This window comes from Sceloporus undulatus, chromosome 4 (genome assembly GCF_019175285.1).
Source record: "Sceloporus undulatus isolate JIND9_A2432 ecotype Alabama chromosome 4, SceUnd_v1.1, whole genome shotgun sequence".
NCBI lineage: Eukaryota > Metazoa > Chordata > Lepidosauria > Squamata > Phrynosomatidae > Sceloporus > Sceloporus undulatus.
The window spans coordinates 151,276,214-151,292,938 of NC_056525.1; the positions used below are offsets into that span (position 1 = coordinate 151,276,214).

Here is a 16,725-nt window from a genome sequence, read left to right on the forward strand (position 1 = left end):
CACAGCAAAATGCAGTGGATGAGAAAACAAATTGTATATTAAATGGGCAGGTTAGCCAGCTTTAATGTAATGGGATGGGTTTTGTGCAATTGTTGTCTTCAGTGTGAGAGCTTTCATATCAGAATCTCCAGCGTTTCCCCCTTTTTTCTTTTAACCTCTCCTGAGGCCATTGGAAGCAAATAGCATGATTTAGAAATTCTCTATTTCCTTCCTGGATTGTTTGATTATTATTGGGCTTTCAGATGCATTTTGCAGACAGCAGAGTTTTTGCAGATATCGAGCACAGCTGCAGTTCAAATATAGTTAATTCAATTGCAAGTTTCCCCTTACATAAGATGTGAATTGAGCTGTTTCGATTTGCCTTTTCAGGTTTTTATTCAGGACATCTGTTTGGTGCCAGAGCCATTTCCTTTCTCTGTCAGGTTATTATTAATCAGCACTTCCTTTTAATCAGATTAGGCTTCCAGTCAAATCGGCATTTACAATACAGGCCAAAGAAAGACATTACACTAACCCATAGCTGGTGATAACCATTGTATTTGTGTCCCCCCCCCCCCAAGACATCTTTAAGATTCTAAATGTGTAAGAAAACCAGAATTCATCTTGCCAAAGTAAACCCTGCCCCCTGGTAATTACAACCTCCTTGGAATTGTGCAAAAAGATAGGTGAGCCAGTGCAGTATAGTGGTTTGAGTGCTGGACCACAACTCAGGAGGCTAGAGTTCAAATCCCTGCTTGGTCATGGAAGCCCATGACATTGGACCATGGGCAAGTCACACTCTCTCAGTCTCAGAGGAAGGCAAAGGCAAAACCTCCTCTGAACAAATCTTGCCAAGAAAACTCCATGATCGGTTTGCCTTAGGGTTGCCATGACTTGAAGGTGCACAACGACAAGAGCCAGCAAACAGTATTAACTCTGGGGTCAATCCCTCTACCAAAAGCTCAGAATCCTGATTCGAGCTATATGCCCCTAGTTCCCATTGGAAATCGATTCTGATCCTCATTGGATTGATTCCAGTGGGAAAAACACGGGGCAAACGTCAAAAGCCCGGGTTAATTTGATAGCAGTGTTTTACAGGGTCTTTTGGGAAGAATCAATTCTGATTTGGTTTCAACAAGTAGGAATGCCAGATGAGAACCAATTCTTTTAGAAGGGAGGGACAAATGGCAGAGAGGTGTGTGTCATCCATCCCAAGAGATGTCTCACACACACACCAGTGCTGCCGTTTTGGGTCCTTTTTTAAAAATAAATAAAAATAAAACTAATCACAAAAATGATAGATTGGCAAGTCAAGTAGCTGCTAAGCCATTCTACCGATGTTGCAATTAATTTGGTCTCTCAGTGGCTGATGTCAAGGAGTAAAATGAAGGAAGCTAGAATTCACATCCCTATGCATGGCTCTTAAATTTAAAAACAAAACCATAAACAAAGAGACCCATTACATGCAATTATACATTTCTTGTAATATACAGCAAAGCTGATCCAAGACATTTTGCTATGTCAAAAGAACAAGATAGTGTACCCCTGCCATTCTATGTACAGTGGGCTGTTGGTATTTGCTGGGGTTTGATTTCAGGACTCCCTGTGGATACCAAAACTATGGATGCTCAAGTATTATTAAATACAATGGCGTATTAAATGGTGTCCCTGGCAAAATCAAGATTTGCTTTTGGAATTTAGATTTTTTGCAATATTTTAAATCTGTGGATGCATGAATCCATGGATAAAAAAATATCGGTGGATATGGAGGGTCAACTGTAAAAAAGCTAACTGGACCTGCAGTTGAAATTTATTTCAACACTGGCAACACATGTGTACCACATGAAGGCTGCAGGCTAGCTTAGGGGACATAGGGCAAATGTTTTGACATACAGTGCACTCTGCCAACAAGCTGCTGCTGTCTTCCAAAATCTCCTACCTGAACTGCCTCATTCTACCGTTAGACACTTGAGAATGTCTTCTGTGACTTCTTTTCAGTTACGTTATTTGTCATTTTGAATTTAGACCTGTGAATTTTGGCGTTGTAACTTATGGGAGTTAAAAAGAAGAAAGAGACTGAAGTGAGCAGACCTTTTGTCATCTGAGAATAACAGATTGTGTAAACAAGTCCAAAAGAATAAATAAATAATTTGTCTAGGTATGTCAGCAGCAGTCCAAAAGGAGCAAGGGAACCCTGGATCCTTGGAGGAGAGCCTTCTAATAGTTAGCTAGCTGAAATATAAAAGCCTCCCATCCCTCATGCAGAGCGGCAGAGGTATCACAGTCTTCTCTTCTTTGAAGCAGCATGACTAACCAGGAGCAAAAGTCATGCTTCCTCTACTTGTGGGGGAGTAGATTGAGGGGGGAGTAGATTAAGCTGTTATCAGTGAAAGGAAAGTAAGGATCCACATGAGTTGTAAGGGTGCTTTGCAAGGGCATTTTATCAGCGCCAGCCAAGTGGGGAAAAAAGGAACTCACGTGAATTTAATCTACTAGGATAGGATTACACAGCAGATAACCCTTTTGTCGCATGTCTGTCTGATTACCGGAAAGTTTAGCCAACAAGCAACACCATCAGATAAATTCTCTGTACTGTCACACTTAATTTTTAGACTCAATTTGCTATGGGATTATTGTGAGAGGTTGTTTTCTTTTTCTTTTGAAGCCTATTGATTAAAAAAATTCTTTAGAATAGTCTCTCTTTTTCTCTATCTCTCTGCCATCTCCTCTTCCTCTCTCTCAGTTGCCTAATTATGATTAGGAAACAGCAAATTCAACTTTAAAATGAACTCTCTTTGAGTTTGGGTTTGAAAATGGAGGAGGCAGGGGTTCATAATGCAAGTTATTATTTAATGGGAGTGTGTACTTGGGTTGTACATGTGTATAGGCTATTATGAGGTATACATGTCATGACTAGTATATCCCTGAAAGGGTCTTTGAACCTTCTAAAACCTAAAATAACATTCAAGTAAGGGAAAGATCCAAATATTTGTTTTAAAAATATCCGTATTGCTCCCATTTTATAATGAGGGAGAGAGAATATGTAATGTAAAGCAACATTGCCCCATCAAATATAAAAAAAGGATCTCCAAAAGAACATTACTATTAATTAGTTAGACAATAGTTGGGCATTTAAATAACAATTATGAATCTAATGGCATTTTACCAGTGTTTTGACATTTTAAATTAAAAGCTGATAATGTGTGTCAGAGAAAGCCCATAAGGAATGTTAACTACAGCACAAGCTATTATCCCCCCCCCCCCATTTGAAACATTTCTTCTCATTAAGAATACTGTTTCATTGGGATACTGTACTGAAATGTTCAGACCTGACTTGCTTCTTGCCATATGCTTCTGTATAAAGTGTAAACAGATAACCAGTCATTTGCACTGAAATGAATAAATAGATTAGCCTGTAGTCACTGTTAGGTTTATCAGGGGTGAGGAGCAAGTCTTCATAATACCGTCTAAGGTGTGTAGAGTTACATCAGTTACTCAGGTTATGATGACCATCAAGGCCACCTCAGTCACTAGAGAGAGTGAGGCCTTGAGTGACATATACTGGAAATCATCTCAGTATCCTCTCCCTATCAAGAACTTTCCCTATGTCCCCTATAACCTGGCTTTGTACTTCTCACTCCCCCATCCTTTCCACTTCTCACTCTTTCTACTTCTCACTCCCCCTACCCCCAGTCTACTATGTCAGGTGTTTAAGCATACTATCCAATCTCCAATGTTGAAATAAGATTTCATTTTTCAGTCAAGGAACTCAATCTGTGGATTGGGGTCTACAGCAGCAACAAAAGATCTTGGGCCATCTCTGCCATAAAAAGTGCTGTAGAATCCTTTACCCTTGAAGCAAATGTTCTCACACAGTACTTCTGGCATGGGTGGTTATCAGAGGGCAATATCTGGCTCAACAATACAGTAAAATGTGTTTGCTAGGTTTTGATACTAACCATGCTTTAGCATCAGGTGTCTGTTCTTTTCAACTCTATTAGCAAAACATCAGTACTTATGAATGGGCCATAAGACTTCAAAGTCTCAACACTCTCAAAAGATGGAAGCATAATCATAAAACCAATTATCATTCTCTGATGGCTGCACCTACCAGACACTGAATTCTTCTAATACAGTCAGCCAGGTTTGTTCCCCCTCCATTTAATTATACCTATTCAGCTATCAATATTATGTCCAGAGTGTTCTTAAAGTTTGCAAACAATTGAGAAGCCACTCATTATATCGAGGAGGAAAAGGAAATTACAAATGATAGCCCAAGAAAAGGGGCCAATGTAGATCCTTTGATTCAGTGCTTATATTAAGCAACTGGGTTTCTACATGTATTTTCTGAAGCTAGACTGAGGGTTCTACACACAATTTATCCTTATCCACACTGCACAGTGTATTCATATTTTGAATGCACATTCATACTTTTCTGTGTTTTCAGGACTAAGTACCAAAGTCATGAGCACATAGACAGAGACTAAAACATGAGCACACTGCACAATGTCATGAAAACCTGAACACACTTCCAGTGCATCCAGTGACAAGAATGTGAATGCTTATCCCCTTCCTGCCATTATCCAGTTGCATGCCTATTTTATACCATTAACCAACTGGGTAGAGGAACATTTTGTTCCATACAGCTCTCTCTGGCTTGAGTCCCCTGACTCTGCAAATACCAAGCAAGAGACAATTAATTGAAACTCAGTGAATTAAAAATTAAACAGAAGATATATATATTTCCCTATAAGACTGGTGAATCTCACTGCACAAGAAGTTAAATGAGCTTTTAAACATTACACCATTACTCTGAGAAGGAACTTTCCTTGTGAGTTCATTCCATAGCAATGGTTTATTATTTAAAGGTTCATGACTATAGGCCTTTGTCTGCATCATCTCTTCTATGGAATCTGCATCCCTGGACTGAACTGAAACAAAGAGGAAGATCACAGTGTTTCTGTAACATTTATATGTCATCTTGTATTATAAACTCACTGAAATCTTTTAAAAGAAATGTTATCATTTTTGCCTACACAGGGAAAAAAGAGAGATGGAGGTTCCATTCAAGGCTATGCAAATGACCCACACATGGAACAGGATTTTACACATACCCTTTATTGCTCACATGCTCATCAAAACTGCTCGATGGATCTCAGGTAGCATAACGCAGCAATATGTACAAACATTTAGTTACTAATCTATCCAAGCCTTCACTTCCAGTAGAGAAGAGTTTCAGGTATATGAGCATTTCCTGTTACTATAACATGAATTGATAAATGTGTTTATTAATAAATGGAAAAAATAGAATATAAAATCATACCACATTATTGGTGTGGTCAGTTTAGCATTCAGATGATAATAGGTAAAAATGAAAGTCACTGCATTGCAGTGGTTAGAGTGTTGGACTAGGATTTTATAGATCCAGGTTCCAATCCCCAATGAGCCATAAACCTGACTGGTTGACCACAAGCCAATCATTCTAGTTATTTTCAGTCACCCTGACCAACCTCACAGTGTTGCTGTGAGAAGAAAGTAGGGGTAAGGGATCCATGCCTTGAATTCCCTGGAAGAAACATGGATATACTGTAAAAGCAACAAATAAAACAACCACTAAATCCATCAATGGAATTATTACTGAATCCCTCTTAACCTGTCTGTTATAGTGAAATCACATTTCCTCAGCACTTGTTTCTCCATTTTGAGTTGTTGATAAAAGGCCATCTTCCACTCACACATTGAAAAACACACCTCTTCCCTTTATCAAACTCTGTGAATAGCAGCTGCATTTGTGCAACAGACATCTATTACATATCACTGTCTGTGACATCACTGTGATGAATGAAATAAAACTTTCATTTGGTTGTTTAGGGATCTTAAGTATATTCTTTTAAGGGTATAACCACAAACTCAATAGATGAAGCTGCTAAACTAAGGAACTGTGGAAACCCTGCTGGGTTTAGACCTTAAAATATTCTAGCGGAACTGGCCTGATTTAATGCTGAGAAATCTGTCATTATACCAGATTCAAAAAGTACACTTGTGGATGACTGTTGACAACAACCTCTGGTTATACACTGGTACCCCGGGATACGAAATACTCACGTTACGAAAAAAATCCATTGAAAATAATTGTTCCGGGTTACGAAGGTTATTTCGGATTACGAAAATTTTTTTGGTGCTTTTCGGCACTTTTTCGCACGAAATCGCGGCTTTTCCCCATTAGCGCCTATGGGCTATTCGGCTTACAAAGTATTCCGGGTTACGAAAGCGGCGGCGGAACGAATTAATTTCGTAACCCGGGGTACCAGTGTAGTAGTATTTCTACCCAGACAGGATGAGAAAATGATTCTCCACAACTGTTTGTTTTCTATCTAGTCCCCTTCCTTGCTAGGCTAAATGGGGCTAGGATCTGGCAACCACTCTGTCATCATAACAATGGCTTATCTCTAGACATCTGACAAGGCTACTCAGGATTTGTACAGACTGGCCTGAAAGGGGGGCGGAGTTGGGGCATAGCATCTACATGAAGCAAGCTCTGGCTCTGCCCCCAGGGTGGTTTGCCACCATGCACTGCACTGCATGGCACGCAGTGTCATGGCGCTTCTCTGGCACTGCATCCACACGATGCAGTGCAGAAGGAATACTGTAAACCTGTGATACTGCGGCTATAGCACCCTTTCCAGGGTGCAAAATGGAGCTGCTTTTTGTGGCTCCTTTTCACACCCTAGAAAGGCCAGATCAGGGCTGTGGTGTGTGGTTGCCGTGGCCCCGATCTGGCTGTAAAGGGGGCAGTTGGGGGCCATCTTGAAAATCCTTTTGAACTTGAACTCTTTAAAGTACTATTACAATTCTCATGCATCACACATGATTAAAATCAGACAATTTACTCCTAGGCCAGGAACAATCCAGCCTTGTCAGAAAACCTAAAGGACTGTTGCCTATCACGTAATCAGTATACAGCATAATCTCTTGTACAAGACTTATTGATCCAAATCTGCATGATCAGCCTAGCTTAGATTGTCTTCCACACTTTGCTGCCCAACTCACTGAATAATGAGACCAGACACAGAGAACTGGGTTATAAAATGGGCAATTTTATTTAACTCAACTTATTTAACTTTATTTCTCCAAGAACTGCAAAAACAGGGGGGGGGACCTCATGTGGGAATAGCTGGCGGATGGTCTGCTCCTAGACTAATTCCCCAGCTTCCCCTGGGTGAAAACACCTGAGCCCCAAGGGCAATCCAGAAGTGGGTTGCTCTCCAGCTGGCCTACATCCGGAAGGCCAACCCAAGACTCCCCCACTTAACTTGCAAGACTTTACTGAGGGTTTAAATCTCAGGCCAGCCCCAAGGCAAGTCTCTTTTCCTGACTGTTTAGTCAACAGACGTAAGTAAACCTCAGTTCCAGAGACCTATCTTCACCCTTTAGGAGGGTGCCAAGGTGTTCACCGAAACCTCTATCTCCCCTGCCTATGCATGAAACCTATTCATGACCACACCCCAAGCCAATTGTTCCGGTCCCCAGTGAATAGTGTAGGGTAGGCAAAAAACTCTTGGAAAGGGGAGAAAATTCCTACTCAGCCCCAAAGTGACCAGAGTTAATCTCATACTGCAGCTGAGGCGGGTGGGCCAGCATTTAAGGCAAGTGACAGGGAATATAGGCGGACAAGCCTTAAACAGGCTAAGCCCCACCTACTCGGTTGCTAATGGCCCGCGGAGTGTGTCATTTATTTTTAAACTGCTGGTTTCTTCTAATGAGAGGCCAGCAAAGACTTCTCCCCAGACCAAGAGGTCGGGGAGAATTATTTCCCTCAGCATTGCCCCAAAACTACACACAAGGTTAATATACTTGACTCATTGTTATGACATATCTCTTTCCAAACAGAGAACAATTTAGTGACCATTTTGACTTGGGACCTCTTTTTGCATTAGTTCATTAGAGATGGTCTGTCCCTTCTTTTTATGTGCTCAACAATTTTCATACCACCTGATCATCCATGGGAAGAAAACCAACCTTCAGAAACAGGCTATACTTGTAGCAAAATGATCTTCCCCATGGCTCCAATACTTGATAATGCATAGATTTTGCAAGCACTGGAGGCTGCTAATCCCCATTTTGTGTCTGAGGAAACAACTTGCCTCTTTATTTGCAATTAAGCTAGGAAAAAGAAAAGGAAAAATGATCTTTTTCTAAAAAAGATAATTTGGTGGTAAGATCTGATGCTTGCCAAGTTAAATTTCTGTGTACACCTAAATCAATCCACAGGTATACAGCGCACCTGCGCCATACGCGGCCTTGAGCATACGCGCTCAAGCTGCGGGGCGCACGCGGGGCGGCGCATCCCATTAAATTGAATGGGTGCGCGCGCCCGTTGCACCCTGCTCGTGCCCACGCTGCCGCGCCGCCGCGCACAAGCCACATTGTTTCCAATGGGGCTCGAGCATAGGCGGAATTCGCCTTACGTGGAGGGATCCGGAACGGATCCCCCACGTAAGGCGAGGATGGACTGTATTTGATTATGATCTCACCAACAGCTGAGGCGCCTGTGGCTGTCTGAAAGCTGAATGCCAGTTCCCATTTGCCACAGACAGATGGGCCAATGATAAAATAGGATGGGAGCAGTAGTTTTTCAGCATCAGATCACTCTTGATCTAAACTGGTGTGCTGGTTAGTTTAAATTCTATTTAGGTTTCCAAGTAACAAAATTGTGGTCATGGATGCTTGTAGAGGATTTCCACAGAATGACCTGTCAGGGATGATGGGAGTTGTAGCTCTTCACCTCTGGCTTGAACTCACCACCTGGTTGTGCACCGCGCTGACCAGTTTTGGCCAGTGGTTATAGCTTAGCAAGAGTTACAGAGAACAGGCTGAAGACCCTGACAAACTCTCCAAGCCTTCTCACTCTTGCTTCCACAGAAGTCTTCACCCCACTTCAGGATCCAGCTGGTTCTTGTAGCTTCACCCAAGACACCAGACAACTCAGTAGTCTTAAATAAAAGATCTACTTTATTCTACTATATACAGCTCCAAAACTATCCAACACAACAATACTCTACTCCTCACTATCCACTACTACTACCCACTCTACTACCCACAAAATACATTGGGATACATAGTCATTATTATAGTCAATGCATGGTACCACCCACTGTTGTCTGTTTCCACCCAGTAGGCATGTACATCATTCTCATTGGTTCTCTTGGTTCATCCTACAATTAATGATTTCATCATCTCAGCCTTGACCACTTAACAATTGTCAGGTGTGTCCAATTATCCACTTTACATTTCTTGTCCTTGGCATTCAGGACTTGTTAATTGTATTACCATTTACACCTGTGTGGTTCTCAATTGGCTTCTGCTGAGTCATCCTGACTCTCACATACATGTTTTATTTCATTTACTGTATATCCCATGTTGCTTTTTCTTAACATGACCAACATTTCAAATAACAAGTTAAATTATATACTTAAAATACTTAGAACAGGTAGAGAGAACATTAATACCATCATTTCAAGTACAAATGTATACACAGTTGCTTATTTTATCTTACCTTCCAACTACTCTTATGTCTGAGATGGCATAAAAGTAGCGTGTCAAATGTTGTGGATCCACATATATTTCCCCTGTTGCTGGCCTCAGCAGTCTTATCCTCAAGTCTGTGATAGTAAAGAAATCTCTTAGGTTCTTGGTTGTGTCGAGCTGCCCATAGAGAGAAGCCATATTGTGTAGCCGTGCCCCAGCAAAAAGGGCAAATCTATCCTTAATCTCAAAGTGGAGGATTTTACTGTTTGCCATGTACCCCGTAGAATATTCTTCTGTGCAAATGATTTCTAGGACTGTCTGTTGGGTTAAATCCCTCACTGTTTTTGGTTCCATGTTGAATGCATCTAAACAATCGGTAGCATAATACTGGTATGGCTGCCACGTCCGACCATAGTCGAGGGATTTCTCCAGGATCATTAGGTCTGGGCGGCCAGATTCAAAGGTGATGACTATGTTGTCCGTTAGCTCAATGGTTTTGTTCCAATAAAGAGTGATATTCACCTGGAGAGGCTTTGGGTAACCCTTCCAAGTGGTAGACTGCCAAAAGGTGTAGGGGTGTCTTCCTTCGGGATCGAACATCAATTTGGGTGGATGTGCCAGTTCGTCAATGGTTGCATCGCATTCATTGCACATGTAGGGATTCCCCTAGAAGGAAGGGGGAAAAACAGCTGTGAGAAGGATTTGCAGAATGCTGCTGATTTCATAAGTCATAGCAATGGGTTTATATCTTTCATTTAACTTAAAGGTTGTATGTCAGACCCAAGAACAGCTTGGATCTTTGGAGACACTCTTCACAATAAAACTAATAGAAATATTGTAACTAGGCAATTGCTGTTGGCAAACATTTGCACCCACAGAGCCAGAAAAGAAATCTATGACCTGATCTCCTGACATTTTTCTTTAATTGCAGAGGCCGCTGATTTAGATTAGATCAGCTTCCCTGTGAGAAAGGAGGAGGAGGACGTCACAGCAAGGAACAGTGGTTAGAGTTTTTGAGTGGGATTTGGAAGAACAGGATTCTAGTACTTACTGAGCTATGAAACTCTTTGGAGGACCTTTGACTAATCCTCCTCTCAGCACCTACCTCATAGGTTTGTTATGAAGTCGAGGGCTGGAGAGCTGAATGGAGGAAAAATGAAATATAAATGTAACAAAAGATGAGCAAACAAATGTCAGCCCAGCTCAGGAGGCTGCTTGGGATGGAATTAACAAACTGTAGCAGGAGAAGGGAGAGATTGGGAAAATGGAGAGTACAGATATGAAATAAACACATTTGGAAATTTGGTCACAGGTTCTTGACAACCAATATAGTCTGGCTCTCAGTGTGCCATTTTTTAAAAAAATGTGGGTGAGGGTTTAGGATTGCTGATAGCCACAAATGTTCAAGAGGTCTAGTTCATTATTACATATGCTGGTGATGGTTTTACTGATGGTTAATTGAACTAACCTGTTATTATAATCTTAACTGGCAAACACATGGCATTTGTTCGAATGTGTTGGATATAAAATGTAAAAGCACAATGTTGGGACACAGGAAGCTGCCTTATATTGAGTTAGACTAGTGATCTAACAAATTCAATGTTATGTACACTAGGGGCGATAGGTCGATAGGTCAATATGCAGTCCAGGGATTGCAAAACTTGCCCAAACTGGCAAAACAAACAAACCAAACCAGGATTCACTTCTGGTTTTGAAAAACATGTATTTTCAAATTTTAAACAATGTGAAGTGCATACATGTGAAACCTATTTAAAAGGTAATTTGTTGCTACTGGAAACTTCTAGGAGTGGCAATTCACCCTTCACTCTTTTGGCAAGAAACAAGATGATCCAGGTAGTCAGGTGCTACAAACACAGCCATGGTGACTGCAGGCTGGGGTACACTCTTCTCCATGCCTATACTGACTGGCAATGAATTTCCAGGCCTTCAGGCAAATGTCTGTCCAAATCCTAACTGGAGATGAAACATGGAGTCTTGTGCATGCAAAATTTGTGTTCTGTTACTGAGCCATGGGCACTTCCATCAATGATTTTGGAGCTCTTCTCAGATTCCTGGAGCCCCAACTTCTCAGATTCCTGGAGCCCAAACTATTTCAGCCTATGTTTAACTAAGATACTCTTTGCTATGCTAACAATATGATGTTACATGAAATAAAGCTTCTTCTGACTACAAGGAGAGCAGAAGCACTTGTAATACAAGCAACAAGAACTTGACATAATTAGTAGTGAAATTTCAATGGATTCTGAATTCAGGTCAAATCCAGTTATTTCTCTGTGAATTCCCCGTACAATGGTTCTGTGGATACAGCCATATGGGAGAAATAATTTTTGATCTGGTACAGTTTGAGAGTTGAAGGGCCATCAAACTCCATCGCCACCACCCCTGAAAAATGGGAAAACACATTATGGAATGTTTCCTTTAATAATAATAATAATAATTTTTATTTATATCCCGCCCTTCCAAACGATCAGGGCGGCTTACAAAAATATAAAACATGATACAATCATATATAAAAGATGAAAAACACACAAATACAGCAGCTTACAAAAATAACAAAATAAAAAGCCCCATAGCCCAACCTCATGGCCACGGAAGAGGAGGGAGGCCCACAGGATCTTTAATCGGGGAATGCCTGCTGGAATAGGAAGGTTTTGAGGTCCTTCCTAAATTGGGCCAGGGTGGTAGATGAGCGGAGCTCTATGGGCAGCGTGTTCCAAAGGGCTGGGGCAGCTATGGAAAATATCCTCCGCGAGGTGGAAGCTAACCTAGCCCCAGGCACCTTCAGTAATTGCTGCCCAGATGTTCTGAGGGTGCGAGGCGGAATGTACGGGGAGAGGCGGTCCTTTAGGTATCCTGGGCCCAAGCCATTTAGGGCTTTATAGGTAATAACCAACGCCTTATATTGAGCTCGGAAGCGAATGGGCAGCCAATGGAGATCTTTTAACACCGGTGTTATATGGCTGGTCCTGGGAACGCCAGTGACCAGCCGGGCTGCCATGTTCTGCACCATTTGCAGCTTCCGAGTTTGGTATAAGGGTTGCCCCATGTAGAGTACGTTGCAGAAATCCAGTCTCGAAGTTACCAGAGCATGTACTACAGTTTCAAGGTCCATCTGGGCCAGGTATGGGCGCAGCTGGCGAATCAGCCGAAGCTGATAACAGGTGCTCTTGACCGTCGCATTCACCTGAGCAGTCAGGTGAAGCGACGAGTCAAGAAGCACCCCCAGACTGCGCACGGAGTCCTTCACAGGGAGCGTGACCCCGTTCAGGACAGGTGGAACCACCGCCATTCCTGGACCAGAAGAACCTATCACTAGTACCTCCGTTTTCTCTGGATTCAATTTGAGTCGGTTTTCCCTCATCCAGCCCATTACTGACTCTAGGCAGGCCACGAGAGGAGAGACGCCATCCCCAGTCACTGCATCAGTCGGAGACATAGAGAAGATGATTTGGGTGTCATCAGCGTACTGATAACCCCGCGCCCCATGTCTCCGGATGATCTCTCATATTTCACATATTTACTGTCTCAAAATTATTTCAAAGCACTATGAAAGATGAAAGTTTTTTTTTTTAAAAAAAAGGCTATGTGCTATTCAAATCATTACAGTTCTGATCTTTGTTTCCATTTCTCCATTCTCTTTAAGGGAATGAAAATAATACCTGTGGTTGTGACATTGCTGAGAATCTTTGTGTTTTCTTCTTTTTCCCCTTAAAGAACATGCCTATGTAGCTAATTAGCACTAAGGGTGACTCCTTGGGAAGAATATTGGCACTCAGATCTATTGTAGTTGCCTGTTCCTCCCATGAACACCTAGTACCTGTAAAGCAAACATAGGCCCTATACAGACTCATGACACATGCCCCGACTCTGGTCCCAGGGTGCCATTTGTCGTTCTACACAATGAACGGCATCACTGCAGTCCTCTGGCACTGCGTCCATACGATGCAGTGCCGAAGGAACACCATATAGCCATGCTGCTGCAGCTATCACACCCTTTCCAGGGTGCAAGAAGGAGCCGCTGTTTGCGGCTCCTTTTCATGCCCTGGAAAGGCCAGATTGGGGGCATGGCATGAGGTTGCCATGGCCCTGACCCAGCTAGGAAAGGGCATCTGGAGGCTGCCCCTTCAGGGCTCTATGTATAGTGCCTTAGATAGCATACAGGTTATCTGGCTGCAATTTCCCCCATGAATAAGAGATGTGTTTTTATTTAAATTATGCTAATTGTTTCTAAAATTACACCTATACACAAAATTAGCATATTCAATTTTTTTCCAAATGAGCACCCTCTGTTCTCTGTGTTGGTAGTATGTTTTCTCTTTTTTGCCTCTCTCTGATGACAAGAAAGCGTCCTGAAAAGAGAGGAACAATGCAGCTAAATGGAAGTCTCTTTGATTTAAATTGGCTCCTTCGGAACCCACTTTCCTTTGGCAGGAATGTAGTAGTGTCACAACCAAATGGAGTATGCCCTAGTGATTATTTATTTACTTACATCCTCTAAACCTTAACTTTCCAGCAAAGAAGACTCTAAAGGTGCCTCATGATACAGAATACAGAATGAAGAAGTTTTTTTTTAAATGAAAGAGAAATATAAATGTCAATCTATTTAAAACTCAGTTAAAATGACACTAGCTTTAGTTACTAAAAATCCATTTTCAGCAGTATCCTCCAGCATTGTATAAGTGGCTCTATATCACACTTGTGGCTTATTATTTCATGACTGCCATGCTATTGTTTCGCAATGCAGTTTTAAAATAAACTACTTGATTTGTTTTATCAGAACGCAAATTCTCCTGCTTTGTGTTTTGCTTAAATAAATCCATCCCACACAGTTACATGCTTAGTAAATGCTAAGGTTTGTCTCTATGGGGTTTGAAAAGAAGAAAATAGTTCATTTACCCTGAATAAGTTGCTAGCAATCAACTCATAAAGCCCTGAGAAGTATGAATCAATGTCTTAACTGCTCTAAAGCTTGTGATTCCTTTTTTAAAAAAAGATGCTCAGCTGTGCCATGTTTCCTTTTCCTTTTCAAATGCTGGCACATTGCTCAAGAGCGCAGTTCATAAAAATGGTCCCTTCTAGGGCAAATGAGTTCAAATCAGCCATACAGACTGTGCACATTCCTCTCTGAAACAATACCCATTAAACTGGCTTGGTTTCCCTTTTGTCCCCTGGACTCAAATACATCATGCTTAACTGTGTGCCTGTTTAGTAATGTCTTCCTTTGAAGGCATTTACACTGTTCAACACAAATCATTCTGTTGTGCTGTGCACTACAAGCTCAGGGGCTTGATCCAGACATCTGCTACCCTATTAGCTACAGGCTAGCAAAGTACTTCATCTAAGACTTATTTCTCTTTTTTTCTCCCTCTCTCCTTCTCTTTCTTCCCCTCCCTCCTTCCCATCCTTCTTCCCTCTCTCTCCAGTAGATGCTGGCTCCAATTTATCAGGACAAGATAATCCACCACTTGATTAGGTTGGTAGGTGATGACAAGAGCTCTGGCTGGATGTCTGCCGAGGTGGCGGCTGGAGATATGAACTACGTGTTTATATATAATCTTGCCAATAAATGGGCAGCTTTCGCAGCAGCTTTCCTTCTGTGGCAAGGTGAAAGTGAATTATTCTCCTCTTGACCTTTTCATGCATTAACTCAAGTGCTGCCACCTTTGCCATATCTCCAAAAGGCTATCTTGTTTGGAGGCTAGGGTAAGCTGGATACACTATTCCAGGAGCATTATAATGGACTCAAAATCATGTCTGCTAAATCATCCCTGTATCGGTTTGGTTTCTGGCAGCCTAAACACAATGGACTGCAAACCGTGACATGCTGTCGTAGTTAAATACTGGTGGTTTCATTGGCAAACACAGCACAGGTGCCACTTCACCAGGAGACCATGCTTCTACTTCTGGGGTTGTAAAAAGGAGCGGCATGGAGTGAATTTGTGCCATATTGTGGACAAATTTAGTCTGGAAAATTTACTTTTTGGACTGCCAGTCCCAAAATGCCATGGCTTACAAGAAGGATTTTGAAAGCTATACTCCCCAAATCCATTTTCCAAAGTCTGATTGAGCAGCAAAGCACAGTGGATTTTACAGAACAGTTATAATACTGGGCATGATAAGTATAAAAAACACATTCACAAGCCCCTGATTAAAAAATAAATAAAAAATCAGCATCCTAGCCCTTCCATGGCACAGAAAGCTAAAAGTAGGGAACAGGTGAATGTGTTCAGATGCAGTCAACTATCTTCAAGCTTCATGGTGCAACTGTGGGAATTGTGGTTCTTCGGGTTCAAAACAGCCTTACAAATGAGTCCTGAAAAGGTACTATCCCAGAACAGTTTCACCTGCCATCTTACCGGACCTTCCTAGATAAAACCTTTGGCTGTACATTCTCAGAAGGTAGTGATGGATTTCTAGTGCTTGGCCTTGTGGCTTATGAGATTCCTTGTCAGGGTTCCATATGGTCCTCTGTCCTTATTTAACATAGGAAGGTAACTAGGGGAAATTACCTGGCGTTAGGGCATGGGTCTCATCATTGTGCTGATGCGACACAACTCTGCCTCTCTTTTTCAGAGCCTGAGCAGACGGGCCAAATGAAGTGGTTTCCGGCTGCTTTGGCAGCATGCATGCCTCCAAAGTGGCTGGAAGCCACATTCCGGTCCTTAGGACCAGAGCAAAAAGGAGCTGGGATAGTCCAACTCCTGGCAATCCCGGTCAGCCCCTCCACAGCTTGCCTTGGAAGAAGGGCCATGCAGACAGCGGGTTTCTGACTCAATTCTGGCTGGAGCAGACCTGGGCTGCTCTTTCATACCCATCTGTTCACCCCTCACTTGATGTCTAGGAGGCCATGGAAGTCTGACTGCAGTGAGAATTTGATGTGGTAAAACAAACTGAGGCTAAATCTAGACAAGGCAGATGGGCTGGCTAGCTGATAACCTGTTCAGTCAGGTAACAAAGATCCATGCCTGGACAACCTCTCATGTATACTGCTATAACATACTACACATAGAGCTGCCCTCAGAAAGTTTTTGGAATCTAGTGCTAGGGCAAAAAGGTAAATTTGTTGCCTGTTATGTGCTTGAATGGTCATGTGTTATTGGCTTTGAAACAGCTATATGTACTTTCAGTTTAGGTATGCCACATTGAAGGTGCTAGTTTAGACCTATACACATGATCGGCAACAGGGAAGCACTGTGT

General features: G+C 42.0%; 1 protein-coding gene across 9 annotated transcripts in view; it reads right to left on the reverse strand.

Moving 5' to 3' along the window:
• The window catches only part of NTNG1 (netrin G1), a 307,304-nt gene that overhangs the window by 171,803 nt on the left and 118,776 nt on the right, over nucleotides 1-16,725 (reverse strand). For all 9 annotated transcript variants that reach the window (XM_042465425.1, XM_042465423.1, XM_042465419.1 and 6 more), the window contains exon 3: nucleotides 9,536-10,173. In XM_042465425.1, the coding sequence (XP_042321359.1) occupies nucleotides 9,536-10,173 (638 nt within the window). The remainder of the gene's footprint in view (nucleotides 1-9,535; nucleotides 10,174-16,725) is intronic.